The sequence below is a fragment of the Orcinus orca genome, chromosome 6 (genome assembly GCF_937001465.1).
Source record: "Orcinus orca chromosome 6, mOrcOrc1.1, whole genome shotgun sequence".
Classification (NCBI taxonomy): Eukaryota; Metazoa; Chordata; class Mammalia; order Artiodactyla; family Delphinidae; genus Orcinus; species Orcinus orca.
The window spans coordinates 85,127,173-85,154,299 of NC_064564.1; the positions used below are offsets into that span (position 1 = coordinate 85,127,173).

At 51.5% G+C, this 27,127-nt stretch overlaps 1 protein-coding gene across 1 annotated transcript in view; it reads right to left on the reverse strand.

Moving 5' to 3' along the window:
- The window catches only part of PAX5 (paired box 5), a 192,102-nt gene extending 169,059 nt beyond the window's left edge, over positions 1 to 23,043 (reverse strand). Inside the window, exons 1-3 of the mRNA XM_004271448.4 lie at positions 22,684 to 23,043; positions 9,256 to 9,421; positions 3,881 to 4,078 (exon numbers count right to left, since the gene is read on the reverse strand). Coding sequence (XP_004271496.1) covers positions 3,881 to 4,078; positions 9,256 to 9,421; positions 22,684 to 22,729 — 410 coding nt within the window. The 5' untranslated portion in view covers positions 22,730 to 23,043. The remainder of the gene's footprint in view (positions 1 to 3,880; positions 4,079 to 9,255; positions 9,422 to 22,683) is intronic.
- Between the last annotated feature and the right edge of the window lie 4,084 nt (positions 23,044 to 27,127).

Sequence of the window (27,127 nt, forward strand, 5' to 3'; positions counted from 1 at the left end):
TTAAGAATCCAGAAACCAAGAGACCAACTAGGCCAAGCTGAGAGAGAATCCACAGGTGACACTCACACCTGCGGCTGATGCGGAGAAGAAAGAGGGAAGGGATGAACGAGCCCAGAAGGCTTGTTGCCCAAGTCAGGATGAAGAGCAGGGTTTACAAATGGTCATCCCCAGGCCACATCCATCCCTGGACAAGTTTTGTTTGGCCTGCACAGTATATTTATTTTCATTTGAATTAGTTGCCAGTATTGGTAAGTTGGTAGCGTTTACATAAATACGTGGATTTCTAGCTTCTCTTGAAAAATCAGAACACCCAGAATACTGGCCCCGCATCCTCACAGGACAACCACTGGTTGGTACTAAATAGAGCTGCCACTCTAAGCTGGGAATGTCACTCGGCCCCTGGTTTAGAGCCTCGGGACTGGAACAGACGAAGAAGGAAGATTCCGTTCCACCCGGCGTTGGGGTCAGCTCTAAGACAGTCACCTCCAACTGTCTCAGGCTGGCTGGATTCCAAGAACCTTCATGCAGGTTGTGCAACACCCCAGCATGTATTTGTCCTTAAGAAGCCACATAAACATGATGCTTTGTGTCCCAGGGAATCTCCCACAAGCCTAGCAGAACTGGTTCAGTGTTGCTTCACCACATGTCAGTCATGGTTTCCCAGGCAGGATCCCAGAAGGCAGCAGGAAGGCACACACTTCTGGGGGGGAAGGTGGAGACGGCCCTGTGGCCACCAGAGTAGCTATAGATCCAGACACCCTTCCCTCCCTAGATGTCTGAAGTATTGGAATAGTGAGACGTTGCCTCCCGGGGAAGCAGGGGCTGGGAGAGGGAGCTATGGACCCTCTTACACAACATTTGCAAGACAGTCATTTAGCAGCTGCATCTGTTTGAATGCAGTGGGATCTTTATATGGAAAATAAAACTGTGCGCTGGGATGGCTCAGGCTTTGTGGGTGCGGGGTTGGGGGGTGGATGCAGCAACTCAAGACTGTTCCGCACTTAGTTTATTTGCACTGCGCAGTCTGTTGCTAAAGACGCCAAAGAGCTCTCACTGAAGAATGTGGTGAGGAACCAGAGACTGCTCCCGGGAGGAGCCCCAGAGAGGAGCACAGGAAAGGGCTATAGATCACAGAGGAAGCCTGCAGACAGGCAGCAAAACGTACAGGCTGTGAGGCTCAGGAATGGAATGGGAATGCAGTGGGGATGGCTGTTTGCCCTTCCTTGTCTCTCTCCTCACAGATCTTCAGTTCTGTCCTGCCAGAGTCCTACTGGAGAGTGGTGGAAAGAAATATCCCTTCTCTTACCATCAGGGAACCTGGGCTCTACTCCCACCTCTAGCTCAAAATCATTGTTCCTGTGCACTCCCCATCTGGGCCTTAGTTTCTATACCTGTCACAGGAGAGAGTTAAGCTTTGAGGGCTGTAGGAGACCACAGATGTGGCAGCACCTTAGAGGTACAGCCGGTGGAGCCACCGGGCCACCGTTATGGCCTGGGACACCCAGGAGGCCCCTGAGGCTAACCATGGCCCCAGCAACTAGCAGTCTGACCCTCCACACAGCACGGCTCTGGGCACAAAGCATCAGTTGAGCCATGATTTCCCTGGACACTCTTTCAAGTACCCCCTTCATAGCTTTCACCACATCTGTAATCACTGTGCTCTATTTGCTTCATATGTTTCTTTCAAATCACTTACTTTTTGACTTAGACTTATTTTATAAAGCAATATTAGTTCTTTACCATAAATGAGGGGGATAGTTCATAAAGTTCACACTCACTGGTTTCAAGTGCTAGTTCTATTTTTCTAAAGTACATTAAAATAACTTCATCACAAAACAGTTTTTCTCCTTGTATGACAGAAGATAGAAGTTGGGGCCCTGAAAGTGATTTATGCTTGTCCCGCAAAGGCATTTTCTCACTGACATTAGTTGTCACTGTTTAAAGATATAGAGATTTCATATACACAAACGTACAAATACATGCACACACAAGTCCTAGTTTCTGGCTCCTCTGTAAGAACGGAAAAAATATCTGGCTGCCACCAGGCCCACATTCCTGGCAGCTTTCAGCTACAGCCGAGAGGCAACTGCCCCTTCAATAGAGCTTGTGTTCCTAGTTTGCCACAGACCGACCTTCCCCTGTTGCCTTATGCATGGGCCACTTCCCTTGTTGCATCATCTGTCTGACCCCATATTGGCATTAAGGTTTGTGACCACCACGGGCAACCTGAGGTATCTTTCAAACCATACGTGTAACCTAGATTGAAAAATCTCGGGGCCTCCAGAGCCTGACCACCAGTTTGCTAGAGGCTCCTCTGCAGAGCAGGCTGACTACTCCTTCACTGATCTCAGCAGAGCAGTCCTCACTCCATGTTAGGGCTTTTGGAGACACAGGTAGGCAGAAAAGTCACGTTGCTTTGTGTCATGGAAATCTTTCAAAGAGCTGGCAGTAGGGGACTCAGAAAGCACATGAAGCCACTCATAAGCCAGAAAAGAACAGGAGTGATGCCCCTCAAACCCACCACAATAATTGCTACGTCTCCAGCAATTCTGTACCTATGGTGGGCTGTCCAGACTTCTCAGTGAAGGCCAGAGTCCCTCCCTGGACAAGGAGCCCCTCTAGAACAGAGACTAAGAGACCATATGCCTGATTCCCCTCTCTCTTCGTAGCACCTTGAAGGATGTCAGAGCCAAAGTAAAGGTTTGCTGAGAGAAGAAACAAAAAACAGGCTAATGTTTTATGAAATAGCAGGACTCCAAACACCAACACGGAAAATCACACAGTGATTCTGTGCATTTGAGTCATCACAGAAGGAACAATGTCAGGACCAGAAGGGGAGCTGGTCTGATCACCTCAGTTGCTGGGGGTGAGGGATCCCCTATGCCCAGACAGGCTCTGCACTGACAAGAGCAGGGCGTGGCCTTGGAGAAATGGGAACTGTTCAGGTTTTCAGTCTGCTGGCTTCCTTTTTCTTTGTGGGTTTTAGAGAACAATCAATCATTTCTGTCATCTCACAACTTCATCCTTGACTTTATGGGTTTCAATGGAGTTGAGACAGTACCATCTACGGTAGAAAACTTTCCTTCAGGAATTCAGTTTTGAAGCTCTGAGAGCTCTGTTGGATGCACTCTGGACCAGACTGGAAAAAAGAAGGAGCTCCCAAGAAGATCCCCAGCCTGGTACTCATGGTATTTCTCTGGATCTTTCTCCCCACCAGTGAAATTCGGGGCAACTGGGGAGAGGGCAACCCCCTAACTCCACAGCATCTTAACATCCTGGATGTCACTCTTGGAAATCACAGACCCATATCAGCACCACCAAAGTCCTGGGCTCTCAGAGAGAGGAATAGCTTTGTCAAGGTCACACTGAGTTTGTGGCAGAGCTGGCACAGGAGCTAAAATCTCTCAAGTGCAAGTCCGGGCTCTGTTCCCCACACTCAATAGCTCAAACTCTGCGCAAACTGGAGGCTGGGATTTTCCTCCTGGGAAGCCCTGAGGTGGGCCAGTGCCAACCTTGAGGATGGGCTTGCAAGGAAGTGACATTTGTGAAGGCCTAACAGGACAATTCACTGTGTGGTGCTTCACATGCAGAGGCAAGTGGTGAAGGGAGTGATGGAAATGACTCTGGGCTCAGAAGAATCTGCAGCAGCCAGAGTGTTGGCATAGCCTCCTCTCCCTGGGCTTAGGACGCCTGCCCACTTTGGAGAGAAGACAGGGTGATAGAGCGATCCATTCAGCCCCATTAGCATCCCTCCTGTCTGATAACCCCTATGGAGACTTGGTGAAAGGAGGGACCGGATCTTCAGGAAAGGCACGTGCAGAGCCCCCAGTATCCCCACCCAACCCAGACCCCTAGCCTCCCACAGGCACCAGCCCCTCACCTGTTGATGGAACTGACGCTGGGCACCGTGTCATTGTCACACACCCGTTCCGCCAGCAGCCGGTCCCTGATCTCCCAGGCAAACATGGTGGGATTTTGGCGTTTATACTCAGCGATTTTTTCCACCACTTTGGGTGTGGCAACCTTTGGTTTGGATCCTCCAATTACCCCAGGTTTGATGCTCCCCGTCTCATAATACCTAGGACCCAAGGAGAGAGGAGCTTAGCCATGAGAGACCTGGAAAATGGGTGTTGGTAACAAAATAATGGATTATTCTGTCCAGGAAACGTCCAGACCTGTGCTGTCCAGTACGTACCCACTAGCCATATGTGGCTTTTGAACATTTAAAATGTGGCTTGTTTGAATTGAGATGTGCTATAAGTATCAGATACACACCAGGTTTTCAAAACTTAGTACAAAAAAAAGTAAAAATCTCATTAATGATTTTTCTATTGGTTACACATTGAAATGATCATCTTTTTAATATATTGGGTTAAATAAGCTATAGAATTAAAATTAATTGTACCTCTTTCTTTTTCCTTTTCTAATGTACTATACTACTAGAAAATTTTAAATATCATGCATGGCTCATATTACATTTCTATTGGACAGCGCTGGTTGGAATGCTCTGCATTAATTAATTAGTTAATTAATTAATTAATTCTGTCACATTTATCTACCATTGACAGTTTACAGAAATCTTTCAAGTTGGTTTTCCCCTTTGACCCCCACAACACTTCTAAAGCACATAATTTTGAATTTCTAAAGCACAAAATTCAGTTTTGAATGACTGAATGAGTGAACGAATAAACAAATAGGTCTCCATCTACAGATATAAACAGAGATCCATAGAGGTTAAATGGCTTGCCCGGGCTCACCCAAGACCCAGTGGCCAAACTAGGACTGTGGCCCAGCCTCCTGAGCTACAATTTCCCCAGAAAGCTGCCCTGTGCCTTTAATTTGCCAGCTCTCCCATCCCCTAGCAGACTCATTCTGTGAAACTGTCCCCCAAAGTGCAACTTCTTTTTCCATAAGAGATAAACAAGAACCCTGGTGTAAAATTACAAAGAGTGTTGGATTCCAGAATTAGCTAGAAATATGAGTTACGTATAAGTCAAAACCCAAGCAATCAGAAAAACAAACAAACAGAAACACCCAACCACAAGTCACCGCAGCTCTTCCAGGGACCGCCCCTGAGGTAAATCACTGTTTCCAAGGACATTTCCATGCTATCAGCTCTTCCTTGTTAATGCAAATAGGATGTCAGAGTTTTACAGTAAAACCGAGACCAGGGAAAAGAATGCCATGAAAGAATATTTCAGGGGAAAAAAATTACTTGATTCCTTTTCTGAATCTGAGCCTTCACTGGACGTCTCTCTCAACATTGACAGAGGAATTCTTGACTTCCTCTTGCAAAGATTATCTTGCAGTTGAAAAAATTTTTTAATGAAAAAGACATTTTAGAAATTGCTGGAAAATTTTAAACCTAACAAAAGTTTATAATAGGTAAGGGAAAGCGGTGATTCTCCCATATGATGGGTGGGAAAGGTAACCCAGAACAATGACTGGTTACATTTAAAGAGATGCTTCTCAGCTTGGGTAAGTCTGGTTAGGGCCAAGTTAGTGAACATTCTAGAAACAGATGAAATAATTTGGGACCAGTGATGTGGATGCACAAATTCTGTTTTTCACTAAGAAGAGTGAGTCATGTACAAATTTGGACCATAAAGCAAAACTCAATCTGTGCTCTTTCATTCTCTAATTGCTAAAAATTTGTTATTAGTCACAAATAGGTTTTAGAAATATCCAAGAAAATACTCTTTTGCCAAAAGTCTAAAAAAAGTATCTAAATCAAAGCACACAGCAATCTCTGCAGATTTGGCAGATCCTTTCAACTTTACAATAGAAAAATATCTGTTACTATCAACACAACAACTCATTATTTAGTCAGAGTGCCTTAAAGTTTACAGAGTCTTCCTTGAATTATCTTCATCCTCACACCAATCCTGAGAGGCCAGCATGGTTTTATAGAAGGGAAAACCGATGATCAGAAGATCAAGTACCTTGCCCAACTCCCTTCTGGAACTTAGAAGCAGTCCTGGGCTTTCAAACCTGATTCTGAATCCAGTGCTCTTTGCACTAGAACAAACTGCTGCTTTAGTTGTAAAAATTAAAATAATACTAATACTACTAATAATGATCCCATGCAATTGTAGAGAGCTTTACTGTTTACCAGGCATTTCCATATGCATCTTGTCACTCATTCACTCACTTAATCGACAGTCACAGAGGGTCTGTTAGGACAAAGCACTATCTTGCGGCAGGGGTTCAGACACACAGACAACTCTGTGCTCAAATATATTAGCTGAATGGGACTGCAGTATTCATGCAGAAACTCTGAGAGGGTGGCAGGATGAAATCTCACCCCCCAGCACCTGTCCTGCTTGTATGGCTGTGGATGGCAGTGCCCATGGCTCTCCATCCATCCCACCTTAACACGGCCAACCATAGGAGGCTATGGTCTTGATACAAGAGGTCTCTGTCTTCCTTTTGACTGACACATGGGCCAGGCACTTAGAAGGTAGCCCTGTCACTCCAGAAAACCCCAACTGGCAACTGTGTCAGACTAAACAACCACCCTTTCATCTCAGCAAAACAGGCACGCAGCACTTTGGCCTATACACAATAAGACAAACAATAGCCACTAACACACAGTGCAGTTCGGCGCAAAGAACATTAATTTGAGAGTAAAGAGGTGTAGGTGCCAGTCAGTGGCTCTAATACTAACTCGCTGTGTGACCTTGACCAGCTCAACCTCTCTGGGCCTCAGTTATCCCATTTATATAATAAGGGGAGGATGTTCGCCCTGCCTACCTTGCAGGGCTGTTGTGAAGACAGAAATGCAGAATGGTTAAGAAAAAGCTTTGTAAAACATAAAGAGCACGTGTTGCGGATTAAAATCCTCTGAGTGTTTACTACTGTGTAACATACGACCCAATTCCAAATGGCCTGAACCTCCCAGCCAGGCTCCAGTGAAAGAAGACAACAGCCCAGCTTTCTGGGTGGATTTAAATGCCACCGGGCTGTGCCCCTCGAGCCCCTCCAGAGCCTTGAGCTCTGTGGACTGAATGCCCATACTCCTGGCAGACCGCCACCTTTCCGAGATGACTCTGCCTGCCCCAGGGACCCTGCCTGCCTCGCCATACAGCCTCTGAAAGCCACAGCCACCACACACCACACGCTCTCGACAATCTGTCACCCTGTGTGTGCCCATCAAATTCTTCGGTGACCAAAAAAAAAAAAAAAATCATTGGATGGAACAACCCCAGTTCAGAAATTCCCAGTCACACTGTTTTAGGGCTGAACTTGTTTCTTAAAAGGCAGTTCTAATTAGAGTGACATTTTGTCCACTGTGGTTCTTAGTTATGAAAATAATGAGCTATGAAATTCCAATTTATTGTTGACAACTTAAACGGCCAGGCACCGGAGCGGCGCGTAACTTCCGAGTGCCACTCTACCTAGAGACAAATCTATTCCGGGCCGCGGGAGGCTGCCGGCTGGGCTTGGGAGGGTCACTGTCTCTCTCCTTCAGTCCCCCAGGGAAGATGTGGAGGGCTCCCGGGCACCAGAACGTGAGGACCCGGCATCTGGATGTCCCCTCTGAGAAGGGCTCAGCATCTTGCCCTGAGAAGATTTCAAATAGCAAGCAAAATGTCGGCTCAGCAAAGACATCTCAGCAAAAACAAAGGAAGGGCCTCTTTTTTCTCTTTCTCTCTACCTCCGTACAATGAGAAGGCTTCCCAAGAAGATATCTAAGATTCACTCAGAGATGGTCTAAAATATTTTTCTTTTCTCTCTCTATCTTGTCTTCATTTCTCTTTCTGTTTCTCTCTCTTTTTAAATCAGTCCATTTCTTTTCTGTTTTGTTTTTTCTTTCTCTTTATCTCCCTCTCCTCTAGTTTTTTTTCTTTTTCCTTCGACTTTCACTCTCACCCTCCTGCCTAAAATCACCATCTAACAAAAACACCACGCTGATATCCTGACCTTCTCCTTGAACTCGGGCTGGGGCTCGTTTGCTGCTGAGTACAAAACAGGAGTGGAGTGCACAGCCTCCATGGCTAGAGTGACCTGGGACGGGCAGGGGCATAAGGAATAAACAGGGGGATATGGTCTCTAAAGGGGCTGCCATACCCCTGGCCCTGAAACCTCTTCTCTCGGCCTCCAGCAAGTCTCCTCAAGGTTAAATACTGTTGTTCCCTCCATCTGAGAGGATGTCTTAAATTCCAGCCGATGGAAGGGAAAGAGTAAGCAGAAAATCACGATGGCACTGACATACTTCAAAATATTTATTTTCTATTCAGGCGCCTGTTCTCAAACCGTAACGCAAGCTACAGGCCAAAGGTTGTTTTCTGACCTGGCAAGAGAAATCCTGAGAGAGCATTGACAGCTAAACCCGAGAATGTTCCTGGCTGCCAGGGCAGACCTATAACAACTTCACATGCCTGGAAACACACTTGCGGCTTTGGTTTGGGAGTACCGTGAGATGCAGATGGTCTTGGAGTTCTTAAGGCCTCTTCCCAGCCCGAGTGCTGGCTGACTGGCTAGATGGACCTGAATCAGTCACTTCGCCCTGTAGATTTGTCTCCTCATCTCAAAACAAGCTTCCCTGGACCATCTCACCCGAGAAAAAAAAACAGGCGCATTAAGAGGCTGCAGAGCCCTCTGGGAGAATTGGCATTGTTAGTATTTTGCTTGCAGCAAATCGCCGGGTCAAGTGGCACCTTTCAAATGTCAGATTTGAGAGTTAGTGTTTGTTTGGGTTTTTTTTTTTCCCCTTCTCTAATTTCATATATATTTAGGATGCCTGTCACTATGAAGGAAACAAAACATACAGAAGGAAAACACTACGGCCCAAAATAATAAGGTAGATGATAACCCAAAACTGAAAATGACAGCTGACTTTTAAAAATGGAATGTGCTTTTTGAAAACATTAAAATGAAACATTGAAGTCTGGTTATGTGATTTTATAACTTGTAGATTTTCCACCCAGCCCTGCTAAGGCCCTGAGCTCACCAAAGATGTGTAGGGGAAATTCCCAAGAACCTCTTACTTCTGGGTTCTTTGGAATAATTCACCAGGTTTTCAGAAAACATGTCACCCTCTTATCTGAGTCACCCCGTTCCACAACAGGAGTTTCCTGGGGCTACTTTGAATTGAATGGCCTCAAAAGGGCTTTGCAAACTCCAAGGTGCTATGCATGTGAGAGAAGCGCCACCATGATTCTCACTATGACACTGCCACATTGGACAGCTTCTGGGTCATGTTTTAGGTCATTATTTGAAAAATCAAGGGAAGCCTGAAGCGTCTGCCTTTACCTGCCAAGGATTTTGCTGACACAACCATGGCTGACTCGAAGCTGCCTGGAGATGTCGCAGGGCCTGACACCTTGATGAGCAAGTTCCACTATCCTTTGGCGGACTACATCTGGGAGTGGCCGTCCATTCACAAAAACCCCCCCAAGCTGATTCACTCCTCCATGTCCTGAAACAGATCAGAAACAAAAGGCAAGAGAAGGGGTGGTTAGAACCAGTGACACAGGAGTAGAAACACTGCTTTGAGTACCCAGAGTCCCTCTGATCAGAAATGGCTGCGGGCTGGCTATCTTGAGCCTGGGGTCTGATCATGCAGGCTACATGAACACCTCAGATTGCTTTTTAAAATTAACCTTAGCCTTTGTCCATCTTCAGCCAGTCATTTGGGCTATTGATAGCAAGCATCTCCATACTATGTTTCCTTTAGTTACTAGCATTTTCTTTATAATTTTTTTTAACAATGGAATATATGAAGACCTCGAACTATACCAGGGACAGAACTTATTATATACATGATGCTGAGGTCTAAGATAGATCGTAGGGAGAAAATACATTTCCAAATGCATAAAATTTAAAGAGATTTTTAAAAATGAAACTCTTTCCTTTTAACAAATATCTTTAAAAGTGAAAAGGACTGCTCTAATAAAGCTAGATCTCAGGGGGGGAAAATACTTTTTAAATCAGCAATCTGATTCAAGGGCTAAGGACTTTAAAAAACATTTTTTTTAATAGTATCTGCAGATTACTGAGACAAAACCCAACCATTGCCATGATAAAAACCCTTTCTTTAAGAAGGTGCAACTCATACCTCAATAAAGATGGGGAAAAAAATAAACAAACAAAAAAGGTGAGGCTGACATGCAGACTTGACCACTGTACCCTCTTAGAGCACACGAAAGAAATGGGTCAAAGGATCACATTTCACTCTAGTGTATCAGGATTTGTTATAAAGGAGTTTCCCTGGAATTTTTGGAGTGTTTTGCAATCAACAAGCAGCTTTAAGTTGGTTCAGGGGAAATAAAGAAGCTGGAGAAGGTTTCTGAGTCCCAGGTTTTACAAGGGCTCTGGGATGGATTTTAAGTGAAAAGAGCTCGGGAAAGTATCTCCTGCACCCAAAAAGCTCCCTTCTCTTACATCAAGGTCCATCTGGAGGGAAACAGGGATCTAAGTAAATGAAGAGCCAAACCAGTAAACACAGAGTGATCCAGTGTAGCAACACCATTGACCTTGTAGCTGTTAATCAGCCACTAACTGACATCACTGAGGACTGTCAAAAGCCAGAAGCCAAGTCCAAGCATTCACCAATGCTGCTGGCAGCTCAGAGGTCAAGGAGGGGGAAATCTCCTCCTAAACTGGGACTTGACAGGGACTTGACTGTACCAGGGAAACCAGGGCATCTCAGAGGTCACACACACACACACACACACACACACACACTCCAACTCTAAAACATAAGGTAGCCACCTCATCTCAGCTATTCCCCCCCAGCACTCAACTACTATCCGTGTTCATGAACAGTATCTGAAATAGAGGGGGAAACACTACCCATAACATAACCTATTTCCTAAAAACTGCCAAAGCTATTCACTGAAGTTTACCATGAGAGTCCAAATTGAATATTTCCCCAAATTTTCAAGTTCAGGTTGATTTCAAGGGGGAAAAAAACCCATTTTATAGGTGACGACAGTACTTAATTCTAGTTCTAAGCTGAATTTCTTTTTTGATTTTTAAAATGAGCTTTAAACAGTTTTAATCGTTCTAAAACACTCCAGACATAAGAAAAAGGAAAACCATCTCGAATAGAATTTTACAGTTAAGAACACAACTACATAGTTCATCTAAAACAAAAAGACTGCAGCCACCCCTAGTCAAGGGGCTTAAGAAAGCTTTGTTCTGGGGTTGGGAGCACCTAATAAAAAAGAGTTATATGGATCTTTCAATAATAGGCTGGATTTAAGAGGCAAGTAAATTGAAAATTGGTACAAGCTTATCTGAGAGGACAAAAAGGAAGCTAAAAGCACCTAGCACACTTTTGAGATAACCTACTAGTCCAGGCATTGGAGCCATCTGTAACGGCCTGTTCCCTATACTACTGGCAATCTAAATTTTCTGCCCAAAACACAGTGGCAAACTTCAGAGGACTTAAATTCCAAAAGCAGTCCTGCAGGACATTTGTGAGCTTTGAGGACTGTTTGTATCACGGAAAAAAACCTAAGGGTCAGACACTCTAGGTGACAGCAGGTCCCCACACCCTCTAGTCTTGACCTCAAAGGCCAGGCTACCAATGCTCTTGCAGAGTCTGATCCACATATCCACAGCTGACACCAGACCCAGGAGGACCTGGGGGTCCCCTATGTCCCTCAACTTCCTGGAAAGGCCCCCAAACCCACTTGGCCCTCTGCCTCTCTCCCAGTCCTATCTATTAGAGCATGTCAAGGGTGGTGGGTTGGTGATTTAAAACTGGAGTCTGAGAAGGCAAGGTCTCTCACTTACCCCAAGACTGGAAAGAAGTGAAACCAGAAACCCGAGAGAAGTGAGACAAGAGGACAGGGAAAGAAATCAGGAAAAGAAATGTGAGGGCAAGTGTACAAAGAGCGGGAACTCAATGAAATGAGACACACAGCAAGGAGAGAGAGCCTGGAAGGGAAGCCTCAGGTGAGAAATGAAGAGGAGGAGAAAAAGGAATGGATTGGCCAGAATGGGGAGAAGAGAAAGGAAAGAAAGGTAAATGTGGTGTACAGTGGGAGGCAATAAGAGAGAAGAGAAAAACGGAGGAAGCCTAGCATGGGGGCATTTGGAAGACAGGGGACATCTGTGGAGGGGGACCTTTGTTTTCTGGGACCCCCCAGCTCCAGCCCTTCACTTCTTCAGAGAAGCCAAGTCCCATCCTCTACTTCCTATGGACTCCAGCTGAGTGAGGGTTCATCATGTGGGAGGTGCTGGAGGGGGAGACATGGACTCAGCTACACTTTTCAGGGCCAAGTAGAATTTACAGAGAGACTGACAGAGAGACAGATGCAAACAAATCAAGGCAAAGACCAGGAAACAGACACGCAGATACAAGAGAAACACAACCCCGCCTCCACAGGGCAAACAGAGCAGGGTTTGGAGGAGGGGAGGGCAGGGGAGAAGGGTTGAATTGCAGATGCCCCTGGGGCCTTTGTGGCTCTGGTCTGGAAGGGGCTGGACTCCACAGATGCTCCTCAGGCCCTGATAAGGACATGCTGCCCACCAGGGTCCGTCCCCCTGTCCACAGCCCCAGAGACCACACCTGGGCATAGCATCTTGGGGAGAGGGTCTGTGCTGACTCAGTGGTAGATTCAACTCCAGGATCCACAGGGTCATTGAAATTCCCCCTATTGACATCAGAGAGGATGAATGAAGGGACACACAAACATGCAAACAGGAACACAGGAAAGGCAGGGATGAAATCTCCTTAATGGACTCTCTGACAGACAGGTGCTGGCACACATGGACAGTGGGGCCATGGATACAGACATAGTTAAACCAGACGGATAGTGCCTTGCACTTGTGTGCAGCCACCCAGATGTCCGCTGCCCACTCTCTGGAATCTGAGTCCCTCTCTCTCCCCTTCTGTGAATCCTCAAAAGACTGCCTCCAGCTTTGTCCATGTGAACTTCCTGTCAGTCCTTTTGTCTGTCTGACCTCAAGATCACACTCTGTAAAATGGGTATAGCTGAAAGTTTAGAAGACACTCGGGGAGGAGACTGGATATAAAAGTGCTTTATAACTGGTAACTATAGCTGGGGGTGGAGGTAACGGAACTCAGAAGCCCATATCGTGGCGATGCCTGCCCCTCCCCCTACACCACCTCCCCACAGAAGCCACCCTCTAGTGGGGGGAGAGGGGAAAGGAGTTGGAGGAAGAAACTGACCAGGGCCAAGAAGGAAGATGAGAACGTGGGACATGGTCTGAGCCCCTACTAACCAGGCAACTTCTCAGGATCTACTGTGCACCCCTCCTCTCAATCTCCAACAAATTGGGGCCTACATTGTGCAAGCAAATAGCTTTGGGCGTCAGAACCAACGGCACTTCCAGAGAAGGCAGCTCTGGAAGCTAGGCAGGCTGGGGCCAAGCCCCCACCATGCTGCAGGGGAAATTGAAAACGGAAGGAGGGAGCACTTCTCAAGGAGGGGGCAGATGACAGCTGGGACAAGGAGGGACAGAGACAGGCATTAGCGGTTGGCTAACCTGCACCTGGATGGAGCTGCCTTCTTCACCCTCATGCACAGTCATGGGACCACCAGTTCTGATGTGATTTCCCCAAGGGCTGGGGCACAACCTCTGGGCCGCCAGGCTCTGTGCAGAAGAAGGCAGTGAGCGGATCCCTGCAGGCGAGGATAGAAGCGCAAGGGCAGCCCTCCTCATTTTGTCCTCAAATCGCTCCTTGACTAAGCTAAGGGCTTGGTCACCTCTCAGAATACTGACCCCAACTCCTTTGCTTTCTGGCTCACTCTGAGAGATCAGAGCCTCCCCTGAGCCGGGCTAAGTCTGCACAGGAGACGGCTGCTGGGGGCGCTGGGGTCACCACGAACTGGAAACCGTTTTGGCATAGGCCCCAAACGGTGAGGAATCGTTTGGGCTGGAATCCGAGAAATCGGCTTCTCTCCACAAATCTCTCCGCTGCTTTGGTGGATGATCTCGGACTCGGGAAACTGACACAAAGAGAAACTGACTTGCCCGCAGCCGGCCCCGCAGCCTAGATCAGCATTTCCCAGCCTACCAGGCCATTCGGCCCTCCCGGGCAGAAACTGACACATTCGCCCGGGAAGCTCGCCTTCTCTCCAGCCGGGTCTCTGCTGCCTTTGTTAAATAGGGGATCCAAGGCTAAGTAAGCAGGATCCTGGGCTGTCTGACGCCTTGGGGAGGGCTCCCAGCGCAGAAGCAATTCCCTGACCGGAGGCCCGTGGGGGCCCGAGCTGGGCACCCGGCTGGATGCCGCCGAAGCCTGGCGCCTTGCTCCAGCCCAGCTGTGCAGCGCTCAGAAGGAAAATACGATTCGTTCCACTTGGAATTTCCTCGAAATCTCCGAATCTAATCCGGCGTTAACTCACCGTGAGAGGTGCGCTCATCTCACAGGAGGGTGTGCTAATGGGTGAACTGGCAGATCCCGACGGGTCAGGCAGCCGGCCAGTCTCGCCTGCGCCCAAAATGACCCTTCCCGTCTCCTACACACGTGATGTCTTTCAGAAGGCGAGGGTGCCTGTATGGTGACTAATTGGCTTCTTCTTCTTGATTTTTTTTTTTTAAGGGGAGAAGCCATCATGAGGCAAGTGTCCTGAAGAGGACTTGATTGTGTTTTTAAGGGTCTCTGTATGAACTGGAGGCTTCTAAGCAGAAGCTCAGCTCAGGGACGGTTACTTCGTTGATTTTTCAAATCCCACTCCTCAACTCCAGGATGCCTTTGGAGCTCTGAACCTGGTGTCCTCGCTTAGCTCTCAACCTCTTCCTCCACACATACAAGCACACAGGCACTTTTGGGGCCCCACTTTCCCTCCAAGCCCCAGTTTTGATCAGCCCCACCGCTGAAAAAGGCGCCGTCGGGATCGGGGTGTGGGGCGCAGTCTAAGACTCAGACTGACCTCTCCCTGCAACTTCGTACCCTCCAACTGGCCCGGCCCAAAGCCCTCTCCGGGTCCGAGTCAGGAATCTCCCGGCACGCTGAGATGTTGCTGCCGGAGCCCCGGAAAGACTGCAGCTCGCTGCCTACACTACCGGTTGCTGGAGGCGGGATTCCCGGTGCCAGGTGCTCCGGCCGGGTCGACCAGGCGTTTTGCTCCACATCCCCTGCCTGGAAGCCCTGCACTTTGCAAACTTGACTGCGCGGCCACAAAAGTCCTGGGTCCTCCCGTCCTTAGTACCTGCCCGCGGTCCGGCACCCCCAACCCCGTCCCGGCGGGAGAGTGAGAGAAGCGAGCTCGCCGCCTACTTACTATGCATGGATGCAAACGGGTCGTGCTTACAGTGTATTTCCATCGGGGCGCTCCAGACTGCAGGCCGGCCCACGCTGCCGCCTCCCGGCGCCAAGGGGCTGCCCAGCGAGGCTACGGAGCCGCGCCGCCAGGCCGGGAACTGTGCGAGCTGGGCTCAGAAAGCACTGCTGGAGCTTCTGTTCCTCTCTCAGAGCCGCTCTGCCGGAGATCGCCGAGAGCTGCGCCTTGAGGCGGGAACGGCGCTAGTACAGTCCGGCTGGGAGCGGTGCGCCCAACTCCTGGTGGCTTCCCTCCCGGGCTGGCTCAGGCGTCGGCTCCGCACCCGGCCCAGGGTAGCTGCGGCCAAGGCGCCCGCAGCTTCGGGGGCATAGTTTAGGGGCCCGCCTCCGGGACGGCCTGGAGCCCCCCCGCCTCCTGTAGGAGCGGCTCTAAGGAGGCCTGTGGGACACACAGCCCTTGGATTCACTCGGGGGGCAGCGAGGCCCGCGGGTTGCCAGGCTGGTTCCGCGGCCTCGCTGCCTCTGGAGTCTCTCCTCGATCCCTCGGTCTCCACCGGATCCTTTCTCTTTCTGCTTCTTTGAGTCTCTGGGGCTCGGACTTGCCGCTGCAGCTTCTCTCCACCCGGCTCTCCGACGTCTCGGACGAAGTTGCAAAGAACTTCCTCTCTGGCGGCGCTGGGGTCCTGGCGGGTTCTGAGACGCTTATGCCACTGAGGTTGGAGCCAAGACTCTGGAGTCCCCGGGAGCCCGCAGCCCTCACACCCTGGGACCCACTGCCTTCAAAGTTCCCGCGGCCCCCGCTGCTCCTTCATAGCCGGGACCAGGAATGGGGACAACAGCGACGATCTCCTCCTCGCCTGAGTATCTGTCTCGCACCCACCAACTCTTCGAGCTTCCGCTGCCTTCTCTCGGGGGTCTGGTTCGACTGTCTTTCAGTTGCCTCTTCCGGGACGGCCGCCGCGCCTGCCCCTGGCGTAGAGCGAGGGACACAGAAGAGAGCGAAAGGTCCCCTAGACCAAGGCCGCCGGGACTGCCGGTGCAGAGATGCAGCCTCTATCTGCTTTGACTCCCAGCGTTACCGCCGCAGCCGCAGCCGCCGCCGCCGGCGCTAGCCCTCCGCCTGTTCGGCGCGCACAGTGCGCCACCGCGCCGCCCCGGAGCCGCTTTCAGGACCCGCTGCGTGTGGACAGCGCCGCCCGGGGCTCAGCCTCCCTCCGGGCGGGGGCGGGGGCGGGGCGGGGGCTAACCTGCCAATCACGCTTCATCAAGCCAGTCAGAGCGGTGGCAGCCGGCTCTGACCCGAGACACCGCCCCATTGGCTGAGCAACCGGCGGGCTCCGCCTGATTAGCCGATACCTGGGCAATGGGAGAGAATGGGAGGCGGGGCCCAGGCGGCGGCGCCACGTTCATTGACAAACGCGCGGGGCGAAGGCCTAGTGGAGCGCGGACTGGGGGAGGGGGAAGGGGATCAACACAGTGCCTGGAGAGTCGAGCTGCAGGTCCAGCAGGAGCCTGGCCTCCTCTCCGCGGCATTGGGACCCAGGGATGCCCTGAGGGATTAAGGGCAGCCGAGGCGGGGATGGGGGGTGGGGAGTGAGGGTGGGGAAATAGTCTCCAGAAAACGCGCGCGCGCGCGCACACACACACACACACACACACACACACACACACACACACACAACGGATGTTGGAGGAAAACAAGGAGCTCAATAGAGATCAGGCTTTCAATCTAAGCACCATCAGACTCGCGATGGAAACGTAGTGTGTGTACATCTGCTCCGTTCTGACCTCAGTTTCCTCATCTGTAAAATGGGCAGAGTTGGCTTACCTAGTTTTTAATGAAGGCTCCTTCCAGCGGAAATATTTCATAGTTTTATCAAGCGCCAACTAAGCTGACGCTGCCGCCTCCTTGTCCACCGTCCTCCCCTGCTCTAACTCAAGGGCCCCCAATTCTGAGCTAACCGTAGGCAGAGACATAGAAGGGGAAAATCTCATAGTCCTTTAAAGTTAGTAACCAGGGTGCTCCTGGGGGAGAGGTCTGTCTGAGGCTTTGGACCAGGTTGCCCAAGCACTGAGCCATGAGCCCCTCTTTCCAGCCTCAGACCAGGAGCTGTCAGACACTTTGGGGGCTAGTGATATGCACAGCTGAAGGCTTCTGTGTGCAGGGGTAATTCTGCATCCGGAGCAAGGCCTCTTGGGAACTGAATGAATCCAGTCCCGGCCAGTGCTAATGAGAGTCCCTGAAGCGGGAGGGCGCATTCAGTCTGCAAGGGCCACGCAGAGCTGCACTAAGGGTGCTACTGTGCTGCAGCTCTGTCGTCGAGAAAACCCAACTTTTCCTCTCCTGGGTAAGTTCTTGTCGCTTTTAAGACAAAATGAGTGGATGTCTAGCAGGACTCTTTTGGTCCAGAAGGGCAGGGTCTTTGGCCAAAGAGACTCAGTTTCTCAGGCGTGTCAGGCTCTGGGACCACAATCAAAGGAACTGGACGACAGACATTCTACACCCAGGAGGCAATAGTTCTGTGAGAGCCTATGTGCGCCTGAGCCCCGCCCTGGAATAGTAACTGAAGATTCCCCTGTCCCAGCAGCTCACGGGAGTTGTCCAAGACCCACCGTTTCGAATTCATAAGTGATGATCTTCTAATGTTAAACATAAATCCACCAAAGCAAGGGCTCTGAGATGCCTGCTCTGGGCTTGTAAGGAGGACAGAGCACGGGTTGATCCTGGGAGGACTCCCAGGTTGTTTTCTACTTCAGTCTCCCTTCTCTCTACCTCCGTCCAATTTCTCACACTCCTACATGGGATCAGCCCTTGGACCCATCTTCTGTTCCTGCCCCAGATCCAGCTGCCCCTGAATGGTAGATAAGTTTCCGGCGGTGACACCGTCCCCACCCCCTCCAGGGCACAGCTGCGGAAAACAGACCCAGGAAGTCCTCTGCGGGCCCAGGAGGCTGCGTATGCACAGGGGTGGGGTGGCAGTGGGTGTTATCTCTCCTTTGTCTGGAACCCCGCCTGTCCTGATCTTCGACCACACTCCCCTCGCCTTGGACCAGGAGGATCGCAATGTCGCAGAGGGACCAGGGTGGTTGGGGTTCCTGCGTTCATTCCAGCCAGTGGCGCTCGATGGATCAAAAGTAGACTAAGAATTCGACGTGGCGGCTCTGTGTTCCCACCGGAGAGGCGGGAGTATGGGGACGCTCAGAGGGTCGCAGCCAGTGACACCTCCACCTCCAGCCCCGCTCTAGTTCAGGCCTAGAAACTCAGATTCTAAAGTCTTAGAGCTAAAAGGGCCCTGAGGCTAGGCCGTCTCCATTTTACAGATATGAAACCTGAGGCCAAGACAGGAGGCTACTTGTCCAAGGTCACATAACAAGTCCCAGGTAGAGGAAACGCTGTGAACTGGAAATCTCTTTCTCAGAAGGGTTTCTCCAGAGCCACTCTTGGGATGATGGGGCGGGGTTTTTTTTGGGGGGGGTGGAGGGGAAACCCAGCCAGGATATGTCCATACACACCGATTTTCCTTCCGATACCAGTGCGGCTTGGACCGAATCCCCCCAAAGTGCTGCCAGGGTTGAATGGAACCACATATATTAATTACTTGAACTGGAATAGGTCGGCTTCCCATTTCACACAGAAGACTTTCGCCTTCAGGACGGTGTTGGGCAGCCTAACCTGGGCGGCGAGAGCAGCCCCCTTTCTCACGTTGTGGTGCACAGGTCAGAGGGTGTTTCCTTTTGGATATGGGATTATTCACAGCTGCCTGAGCGTGCCGGCCTCCCGGAACTTCTAACTCCAAGAGGCGCCATCAGATATCCTGGCCACCTAACCCAGCCTTATAGGCCAGCAAATGGTGGCCCAGAGAAGTTACTTGACTATCCGGGATAACACAGCGATTCCTTGACCAAGCCGGGCACCGCGCCTCAGTCCTGCCTCCGAAAGCTCACCAGCCCACGAGTCTGCGTCCAGGAGAGAGAGGCTATCGGGGGTTGGTCTCCATGCTGCGCTGAATGCGGTAGGGTGTCGCTGTGCCCAACGGTCGCGTGCTTTCTTTCCTCCTCTGCATGACTTTGGGCCGGGCCTTGTCTTAAGCGGCGGAGGCAGGAGACGGGGAAAGGAAACCCCCCGGAAAGAAATTTAACTTGTGTAAATGGAATTGCCTTTGAAAGTTTTGTTATTGAAAGAAAGCCCATTGAGAATAATGTTTGAGAAGCCACTTTCAGAGGAATGCCCACCTCCACCTCGGTCTCCATACACAAACTTGGCTTTACTCGGAACACATGCCCTCCCCGCCTCCCCCTCCCTCCCCCTGGGCCAGCCCCTCCTGCACCCAGCGGCATCTGGGGGTTGGGGCTGCTACAGTGCTCCCTGGGCCTGAAATCGACTCCCGAAGCCCAAGTCCAGCTCATCTTCCTTCTGGTGCTTTGGATAAAGCGAGGCCTACAGGGCTCAGATTGGTTGCTCAGTTCGAGAAAGCCAGAGAGGCCCTAGCAGTGCTGTCCTAACTTGGTGGGTCCTCTCTCACCCTCATTTTAAAAGCATCACAGAGAGAAAGCAACTGACCCTAAGTTATACAAGCTAGTCGGGTCAGAGCCAATTCCTGCATGATTCCTGCGCCTGGATCAGTGGTCTGCTCTGCCTGGCCCAAGTCTGTTTGTAGGAATGGTCGAAGTGGGAGAAAAAAGGGGAAAATTTAACCAGATTTTTCAAGAACTGTGCAAAGTGCCTTTGTCAGGGTTTGTTATCATTACCAGCGCACCTCAAAGGCCAGGGACTCTGGGACTATGTTTACTTCTCCCAAAGGCGAGTCCTGCTTCTCCTAGGGCTCAGCTTCCCCATGTGTCTGAAAAGAATCCCTGAGATGAGACCTCCCAAGGTTCTTAAAGATGAAGATCCATGGTAGAGGGTATTATTCCACCAGGCTCATTCCAGAGCTAGGGGAATGGATGCCAGCACGCAGGCAGTGTTCAGCCTATCCTGGTCTCCCTGGCCTTGGGACTCCTTAACCCTCACCTCAGCTAATTTGCCTAATTGTCATTTTCCTCCAAGGGAGGCTGTGGGGGGAGGGGGATGCATGGAGCTCTATCGCCTTTTCCAGCAAGAATGAGAGGTTTAAGGGCAGAAAAATTACCTTTCAGTCCTACGCCCTCCATACTTCCTTCTGTATGATCTCAAATAAGTTCCTGCCCCTCTCCGGACCTCAGTTTTTCCTTTTTTGGTACCACAAGGAAGAGGCTAGACAAGAATACCCTTAAGTGGCTTCTTGCTCAGGTAGAACCTCACCGACCTTGGGCTTACAGCTAGAATGGCATATATGCCTTCCCCATTATACAGATGGGGAAACTGAGGTCAAACGAAGGAATGGAATACAGTTCTAAAGGAGGGAAAGGGCCATTGAGCGACCCATACAAGGTCCTGAAGTTGGGAGAAGGGAGAGGCCTGAGCAAAAACCCCAAAATCAGACCTAGACGCCCCCATCCTGGCCAGTTTCTCAGCTCTCTTTTCTTTCCCGGCCCAGGCTGGTGCAGACAGGCGGAAGTATAGTATTACCTGAGATACTGCCCTTTCCCAGGCAGGACCCTCACCCAACCCGTCGGTGAAGAGGGGGCATGGCTCTCCAGATTTTTAAAATCTGGCCAGCCTAGGGGTCCTCAGCCCCACCCAGGCCTGTCTCGCAGAGGAATGAAATGCTTTATTGATTAAACGATTATTCAGGCGATTGAACTAATCAAAGAGCCCATCGACCGCCATGAATTACAGTCTTCGTAGACAGCTTGTCTGGAGAGGCAGCTGGGCCAGCCATGCAGACCCTCTAGTGGACCCTCACAGGCCTCTGACCCGTTCCCAACACACACACCACACACACACACCCTAGTCCCCAGTGCAGACACCTATGGAGTCTCACCTACTAAGTGACCCACTGCGGAGTAGTGGGGAGAGTAGGGATGGAGCAGAAGGGGATTCCAGGTTCCCTTTCCTGTGCCTTTACCCTGGGGAATCCTCTTCAATTCCCTGCCTCTTAGATTTCTGCCCTCACTTCTCTTCAGTAATGATTTTGGAAACACATATATGCCTAGGGAGTTGTCCTGGGTTTCAGATACAAGTTCACCCCCCACCTCTCTCTCTGCTTTTTGACCTGTATTTAGGGCTGGGGTGGAGGTGGGTGCTCACAGAACCATATGGATAGGGGGAGGGGAGTTCTGTCAGGGCCAGAAGTGTGTTTGGTTGGGGGTTTAGCACATTTGACCTAATGAGTAAAAGAGGTGCCCATAACTGGCTTTTACCTCAGGGCAGACAGAAGCTTCCTGCTGCCTTCCACCTCCTCTCAGACATAAACACACCCTGCCACCCACTGCCTGGGCCTGTGGGAGGAACACCAGGCTCTGTGCCAGGGAGGCCTCTGTGCATATAGGTTCAGAGCTGGATGCCCCAGTTAGGCACACATGTCCACCTACTTGTGCTCTCCTCCAGGCACCCACAAGATAAAACCTGAGCGCACACGCGCGTGCACACACAAACACACTAGTGACAGAGGCTTGTCTAAGTAAGAGCTAAGGCAGGCTGGGGGTCCCTAGAAATGTCACAACTAGCCTGCAGGTAGGCTGCCTCCTCTTACCTGCCAAGGTTGTGTCTGCAACGTGAGACCCTTTTGTACAAATGGTAGGCTCAACAGTACCCACAGACGGAAGCAGTGTGTACCACACAACGAAGGGCTGCACACCTTCACTCCTGTTCTCTCAACAGAATGGAACCTGAGCCTGACTGATGGCAGACTTAGTACAACAGATCCCCACAGGTCCCAGACCCATCTTTGTGCCTAGAGGCAGGCACTTTTGTGTACATTGGCATGTGCACAGTGAACAGCTGTTGACATCCAAAAATGGAGGGGTCGGTGTAACCATCTTATTCTCACTTCCAGAATCACTTGGGATGTGACGGGGAAACACAATCCCTTAAAGGAGTAGATGTACACTCAAACACTCATCCAAATTATGTATACGCCACTCATAGACACACATTTTGGTTACTCAAAAGAACGGTACCCAGGAACAGCAACTCATAAACACATACTAACAGACTCATGAATATAAAGCTACATATACACAGGCACATAGATTCTTCAACACACACTCAAAATTTTTGATTTTATATATATATATATAATCATCACAATCATTGTCACTCATGCACACCCTGAGCCCCTATGTAAACACACAGACCCAAACAAACTTTCAGACTCCCAGATAAACATCCACATAAACATTCAGAAATAGAGAAAAACACACGCAAACTCGCAAACACTTGGACTGATGCAGAAGTGTGTGAACAGATTGGAGAAAAGAAACGTGCCGCAGACAGTCGCGCAGTCAATCCCTGCGAAAATGAGACGCGCCCCCTCCCCCAGGGTCGAAGTGTTTGAGGGCCAGTGCCCGGCTGGGTCTCTGAGTTAGCACGCCTGGAGCCCGTATCGCGGTCCTACCTGTCCTGCCGGTCCGAGGAGTCGGGTAATTTTTCTCTAAATCCATTTTGATTTTTCAGAACTTGATGTAATGGACAGGGAAAAAAAGTTTCCACTTTTTGGTGCTTTTTTTTTTTTTTTTTGGGTCTCAGGGGCCGCTCGCAGGTCGGAATAATTCAAGCCTTCCGCTCCCCCGCCGAGCTGGGGTAGCTGATCACTGAGCTGAAACTAAACGTTTTAGGTGGAAAAAAAGCGTCCGAAGGCACCGTGAAATGATTAAGGAACTAAAGAGCTTCTCGCCATGTGAGATCATGTCCTGTTCTCGCCAACATCACAAGATGTCCCCAGACACGCCGCGCCCCCAGCGTGCCTCCCCGCACTGCAGGCCCCGAGCTGGGAAAGGGTGTCCGCGCTCTGCGGCCCGGCCTGCTCAGCTGGCCAGACGGGGCGGGCCGGGCCGGGCCGGCAGCAGTGCGGGAGGCCGGGAGAGCAGCAATGCTGCCGCCGCGCCGCCCTGAACTTTTATAGGGGGTTGCGGGGGAGGGACGGACGGCTTCAGATGGAGCCGAGCTCTAGCCTGCGTTCTGACGGCAAGGAGCCGACCGCAGGCGAGCCGGGACCCCTGGCGTCGCGACCGCACCTTTTACAAATCCCTGAGTCTGGGTGTCGCGGCCCTCTGCTCTGTGCGCGAGGCCGGTGACCCCTTTAGGTGCAAACCCCGCCACGTAAGAGGGTGCAGGCCGCGTTTTTGTTTTTTAAGAAATTAACCACTCTGCCAAGCAGGTGCAGTTGAAGGGAGTGTAGAGGGAAGCCGTGTTGCCAGGCATAGAGGGGGGCGTTCCAGTTTCCTCAGATTCACCCCTAGGGCGGCGTCCGCCCTCCAGAGCTCTCAGCCACTCCACCCCACCGCAGTTTGCAGCTCTATTATTACTATTGCTGTGTCTCTGACTCCAGGGCAGTGCCAGAACCCTAGAGCGCCCAGGTACCATTCCTGGCCCCAGAGCCTTTCCACACACCATGTCCCGTCCTGGCCCCGAGCACAGAGGTTAAGCTGTGAAACGCTGGAGATAAAATCCCGGCCTCCGCTTTGGAACACCCGGGCTGAGCAGAACCTTCTCAGGAGGTCCTGGAGGTTGACATGAGTCCCGGACACCTTACCCCGGCCCATAAGTGGAATCCCCTTGCCCTCCAGCCCCGAGACGTTAAGGCGTCCCCGAGCCCCAAGACTTGACTTCAGAGGGGAAATCAGAGAGACCGCGCAGAAGTTTGGCATGTCCAGCCCACTCTCTTCGGCCCAGGCTCAAGACTTCCCTCCCCTTTCTCCTCCCAAGTCCCGAGTCCAGCTGCTGGGCTTGTCCACTGGAAGCCCGTGGGGCCCCGCTGCGGGGTGGTCGCAGGGGCAAGGTTCTCCAGGGCGGGGGAGAGATCCGCAGGAGGACTCTTGGCCCGCCGGACAATGGCAGTTTCGAAAAGTGAATCGTCCTCAGCGAGAGTGTTGTTTGTTTTTTGGAGGGGGTGGTCACGAGGATGGGCCACAACCTTGGGGGAAGAGCCCAGAGCTCGAGAAAAGGGGGCGGGGGGCTCGGGAACCGGACATCGCTTATCCACTGAGCCGATTTCGCCACAATCGGAAACTTGGCTGTGGATTCCCCGGCGGCTCCCTCCCCCACCCCCCCACAAGTAGTCTGCGCAGTCCCGCTGCGCCGCCTCTTCCTGCAGCCTATCCGTCCGGGTCCCTGCCCCGGCGACTTGATTTTTGGCCATCTCCAAGCACTCGACTCTTCCTCCGCAACCGGGCCCCAGCCCTTGCTTCCCGCCCTCCCGCCTAGCCCGCGCGGGGAGGCTGCGCAGAGGAGGAGCGGCCTGTCCGCGCCTAGAGATCAAAAAGCCCTCCCGGAATTGACATTTCATCCCGGGCTGGGGACGGGAATTGTTTGGGGGTTTTGTTTTGTTTTGTTTTGTCTATTTAGAGGGTTTGTTTTGTTTTTGTTTGTTTTCTTTTCATTATCCATGTGAGTGTTTTGTTTCGGGTGTTTTGCGTGTTGGTTGTTCGTGGATTTCATTTTAGCGGGTTTTGCTCTGTGAGTCTTGGTCTTTTCTGTCTTCTGTTTTGATTTTGTGTGCGTGTTGTACTTTGTCCTTGTAGGCTTTTTGTGTGTCGTTTGGAAGGCTGTTCTTTCTACGTGGTGTTTTGATGTGTTTTGATTTTGTACTAGTGGGTGTCGTTTGTGTGTTTTGAGTTAGGTGAATTTTGTGTTTGTATGGGTTTTGTTTTCTTCGATTTTGATTGTGTTTTTATGAGCAGTGCGTTTGATGGGGGGTTTGGTTTATGTTTTCGTGTGTTGGCTTTAGTTTTGGTGTTTGTGGAATGCTTTGGTGAGTTTTGCGTGTGTGTTTGGCTTTGTGAGGCTTTTGGATTAGGGAGGGGACACCGGCCACTTCTTCATTCTTGTCCGCACCCAGGAAGGGCAGAGGATTAGGCCAAGCACCAGGACCCGTGGACTCGCGGTGCTCGTAAATACCTGACCCCCGCGCGGCCGAGTCGTACTCTGGGCGCTCCAGACCAACGCGAAACAAATACGTGTTCCCGAGGGGGCGCCCGCCCTTACTCATAACCCCGCCGGTCGTGTGGCGCCAGTGCCCAGAATTCACAGAGCCCCCCCTCGCGGGGTATCCAGGCCCAACCGTCATCCCCTTGCCCACCCTGCCCGCTGTGGGTTGACCTCCCCTTGCGCCTGGCCAGCGTGCTTCGGACCTCCTGGACTCCCGCAGCGTTGGACCAAGGGGCTGCTCCCTGATGCAGAGAAGGTGGCGAACCTCTTCGGGGTACCCGGAATTGATGCTGCGACCTTAGAGATACTGGGCAAGGGGCTATGAACGCATAGAGTCTCAGGCGCAGATCGGCATTGGAACCCCCGAAAAATCCCCCATCTCACTTGGCCGCCAGCCTTAGAATCCTAGAAACCCAACTCTGCTCAGCTTTCGGTTTGGAGAACTTGCCCTAGTTTGCAACCATCGACATACAAATCCACCCTCGAACATACGCCTACACAGCTAGAGAGCGAGAGCCAGCGAGCCGGCGCCTTGATAGCAGCGGCCTGCGTGGCTGAACCAGCGCTGGCACCTCTTCAAGGGGAAGACGAACGGTAGTGACCGGAAATGTCCCAAGGACAGAATAAGGCTTTTTGTTTTTTCCTGTCCACGTTGCCGGAACTTCTCCAACCTCGATACACGTGGATTTGTTTAACGCTACACCGGGGAGAAAAAGAGAGACAAATTCAGAGAGGCAGAGAGACATACTGACTAAAAAGGCGAGGAAGTGCGGGGAGAATCTATAGAGAAAGAAGTATGGAGAGAGAGAGAAAAGACTGTGAGGAAAGTCAGACTGAAGACCCAGGAAAGGGGCTGGTGAGGAGGCTCCTCCAAGGCCCCTGCGCGCTCTGGCCTTCTGTGAGAGGGAGAAAGCAGAAACCGAGAACAGAGAGTGACAGGAAAAGAAAAGAGTCGCAGAAGGGGTTGGCCTAGGCACGCTGCGAGCTTCTCTCCAGCTAAGACGCTGCAGTCCAGGATTGGGGAGGCCGACGTCGGGAGGCGAGGCGCCTAGGTCGGGCTCTGCTATTCAGCCAGGAAACACCCGAAGACTCCAGGGTTTGTGGAGCCAAGACTGCGGCTCGATTTCGGCCCGGCGCCACCCGAGACCCCCAGCCCGGAATCCAGCAAAGATTGGACCACCGCGGTCCGCCGCTGGGCCTCCCTCTGTGCGAGCCCTGGGAGAGGCAGCGGGGAACGACTCCGGCCCTGTGGCTCTGGGATGGAGCCTGCTCGGAGGGCGGGTGGGAACCGACGTCCAGGCAAGTAGCTAGGAAGAGGCCCCGCCCTAAACCTGGGGGCCCAGTTCTGGGAGCGGCTGAGGCCGCAGCTGGACTCGCAGGATTTGGGGTCCGCGCAGCGCACACGTGGCACCGCACCTTCCTCTGGAGGCGCCACTAAAGCCCAGCCCCGCCCCGCTGCGTTTGCTGGGTCTGGATGTGTCAGGATTGAGGGTGGACGCCGAGTCCCGGCGAGTAGGTTCCTCACGGCCTAAGCTTGGGGCTTGCCGGGGGGCGGCGCCCGTGTGGATAAGGGCACCTCTCCACTGGCAACTCCCGGGGAGCAGAGCGCAAAACGCGCACAACGCAGGCCAGCCGCCGCCGCCGCAGGTTTTCGAGCGGCGCCCGCGGTGAAAAGGGGCTGAGGAATGGTTTGGATAGAAGCACCCATTTCTGCTGGCATTGGGGTCCTCTGCACATAAAGGGCTTCGAGCTTCTGGCTGCTGGCTTGCTGGGACACCATGTGCTAGCGGCTCGCCACCCAGCAACACGGGGGTAGTGCTAGAAAACACGATGGGGCTGTGTTCGGGGAATCTGATGCTCATGGTGGGTTATTGCTACTGTAGTTTACTGCCTTTCTTGCTTTAATTAAAAGT